The 2,691-nt window shown below is 55.4% G+C and overlaps 1 protein-coding gene across 1 annotated transcript in view; it reads right to left on the bottom strand.

Annotated features, from left to right (window-relative positions):
* The window catches only part of Cfp (complement factor properdin), a 22,953-nt gene that overhangs the window by 8,802 nt on the left and 11,460 nt on the right, over nt 1-2,691 (bottom strand). Inside the window, exons 8-9 of the mRNA XM_013355593.1 lie at nt 1,920-2,093; nt 16-207 (exon numbers count right to left, since the gene is read on the bottom strand). Of these exons, the coding sequence (XP_013211047.1) occupies nt 16-207; nt 1,920-2,093 (366 nt within the window). The remainder of the gene's footprint in view (nt 1-15; nt 208-1,919; nt 2,094-2,691) is intronic.

Raw genomic sequence — 2,691 nt, 5'->3', positions numbered from 1 at the left:
CCCCCCCCGACTCACGGGCGCAGCCGCTGACGTCGTAGCAGTGCCGGATGTGCTGGTAGCCGCCCGGGCAGCGTTTCCCGCCGGACTTCCGGCCGGCGCAGGTCCTCGCGCGAGACTGCTGGCCCGGGATCTCCTGGCAGCGGATGGAGGCCAGGTGCGCGCGGCGGCAGGGGCTCCAGGGGCCCCAGGGCTCCCATTGGCCGTCCACTGCGGGGTCGGGGCGGAGACTACGTTTCCCAGGGTGCTCTGGGGCGGCCGCCGGAAGTGAGCTCAGACGCCTACCGCGGGGGGACTACGTTTCCCAGCTGGCGCCGGGGCGGCCGCCGGAATTGGGGTCTGAGGCCTACCGGGGGTGACTACGTTTCCCATGGGGCTCTGGGTCGGCCACCGGAAGTTGAGTCTGAGGCCTACCGGGGATGACTACGTTTCCCAGGGGCCTCTGGGACGGCGACCGGAAGTGAGCTCTGGGGCCTACCGGATGGGACTACGTTTCTCAGGGGCCTCCGGGACGGCCGCCGGAAATGAGCTCCGGGGCCTAACTATGGATATGCTGGGTGGGACTACATTTCCCACGGGGTTCTGGAGCGGCCACCGGAAGTGAGCTCTGAGGCCTAACTATGGTTACGCTGGGTAGGACTACATTTCCCAGGGGCCCCCGGGATCTCCTCGCAGCGGATGGAGGCCAGGTGCGCGCGGCGGCAGGGGCTCCAGGGGCCCCAGGGCTCCCATTGGCCGTCCACTGCGGGGGGCGGGGACTACATTTCCCAGGGGGCTCCGGGGCGGCCGCCGGAAGTGAGCTCCGGAGCCTACCGGATGGGACTACGTTTCCCAGGAGGCTCCGGGGCGGAAACCGGAAGTGAGCTCCGGAGGCTAACTATGGTTATGCTGGGTAGGACTACATTTCCCAGGGACTTCCGGGATCTCCTCGCAGCGGATGGAGGCCAGGTGCGCGCGGCGGCAGGGGCTCCAGGGGCTCCAGGGCTCCCATTGGCCGTCCACTGCGGGCGGGGGCGGAGACTACATTTCCCAGGGGGCTCCGGGGCGGCCACCGGAAGTGAGCTCTGAGGCCTAACTATGGTTATGTTGGCGAGGACTACATTTCCCAGGGGCCTCCGGGGCGGCCACCGGAAGTGAGCTCTGGGGCCTATCGGCGGGGACTACGTTTCCCAGGGGGTTCCGGGGCGGCCGCCGGAAGTGAGCTCTGGGGCCTAACTATGGTTATGCTGGGTGGGACTACGTTTCCCATGGGCCTGAGGGACGGGGACCGGAAGTGAGCTCTGGGGTTTGCAGGGTGGGACTACATCTCTCAAAGGGCTCCGGGACGGGGACCGGAAGTGAGCTCCTGACTCCTGCTGGGTGGGACTACATCTCCCAGAAGGCTCCGAAAGAGCGACAGGAAGTGGGTGTGTCTTGGGCTCTGTGTGCAACTACATTTCTCAGGCGACTCTGGGACCGGAAGTGAGCTCGGCTTGGACTCTGTTTGCCAATACATTTCTCAGAGGGCTCAGGGACCGGAAGTGAGCTCCAGGGACTGCCGGGAGGGACTACATCTCCCATGGAGCTGTGCGGTGAGGACAGGAAGTGAGCTCTGGGGACTACCAGGAAGGGACTACATCTCCCATGGGACTGTGCGGTGGGGGCCGGAAGTGAGCTCTGGGATTTACTCAGAGGGACTACATCTCCCAGGGGGCTGTGCGGTGGGGGCCGAAGTGAGCTCTGGTGACTACCGGGAGGGACTACATCTCCCAGGGGGCTGTGCGGTGGGGACCGGAAGTGAGCTCCAGGGACTACCGGGAGGGACTACATGCACTACAGCTCCCAGGGGTCTGTGCGGTGGGGAACCGGAAGTGAGCTCTGGGGACTACCAGGAAGGACTACATCTCCCAGGGGGCTGTGCGGTGGGGGCCGGAAGTGCTCACCGGGACAAGGCACGGCCGTGTTGCAGACCTGGGTCCGGGTGGCGTCCCCGGCGCAGGAAGCGCCGCCATGACGGGGGGCGGGGCTGTCACATGACCGGCGCTCGGGGATCTGACCCAGGCCACAGGTCACGGAGCATGCGCCCACGGCGCCCCAGGGGCCCCAGCCGCCGGGCACTGTGGGTAAACGGTAAACACATAAAAATAAATATTTCAAATAAATTCTGAAAATAAATTAATCAATCAATCAATAAAATAAATAAATAGATATTTGCAATACCAAGGATGAATTCATCAATAAATAAAATAAATAAATAAATAAAATACTGAATTAATCAATAAATATTTACAATACGGAGAATGAACTAATCAATAAATAAACTAATAGATATTTAAAATATTGAGAATGAATTAATCAATAAATACAATAAATAAATGTTTAAAATACCGAGAATGAATTAATCAATAAATAAAGTAAATAAATAGATATTTAAAATATTGAGAATGAATCGATCAATAAATATTTTAAATAAGTAAATGAATATTTAAAATTACATAAAACTAGAATAAATAAAGGTTTAAAATAAATACTGAAAATGAATTAATCAATAAATAAAATAAATAGATATTTGAAATATTGAGAATGAATGAGTCAATAAATAAAATAATAAATATTTACAATACCAAGAATGAATTGATCAATAAATAAATATTTTAAATAAGTAAATATTTAAAATAAAATAAAACTAGAATAAATAAATGTTTAAAATAACTA

This window comes from Microtus ochrogaster, unplaced genomic scaffold (genome assembly GCF_000317375.1).
Source record: "Microtus ochrogaster isolate Prairie Vole_2 unplaced genomic scaffold, MicOch1.0 UNK209, whole genome shotgun sequence".
Classification (NCBI taxonomy): domain Eukaryota; kingdom Metazoa; phylum Chordata; class Mammalia; order Rodentia; family Cricetidae; genus Microtus; species Microtus ochrogaster.
Note: the sequence above shows the minus strand (reverse complement) of the source record. Positions and strands in the feature narration are given on the sequence as shown.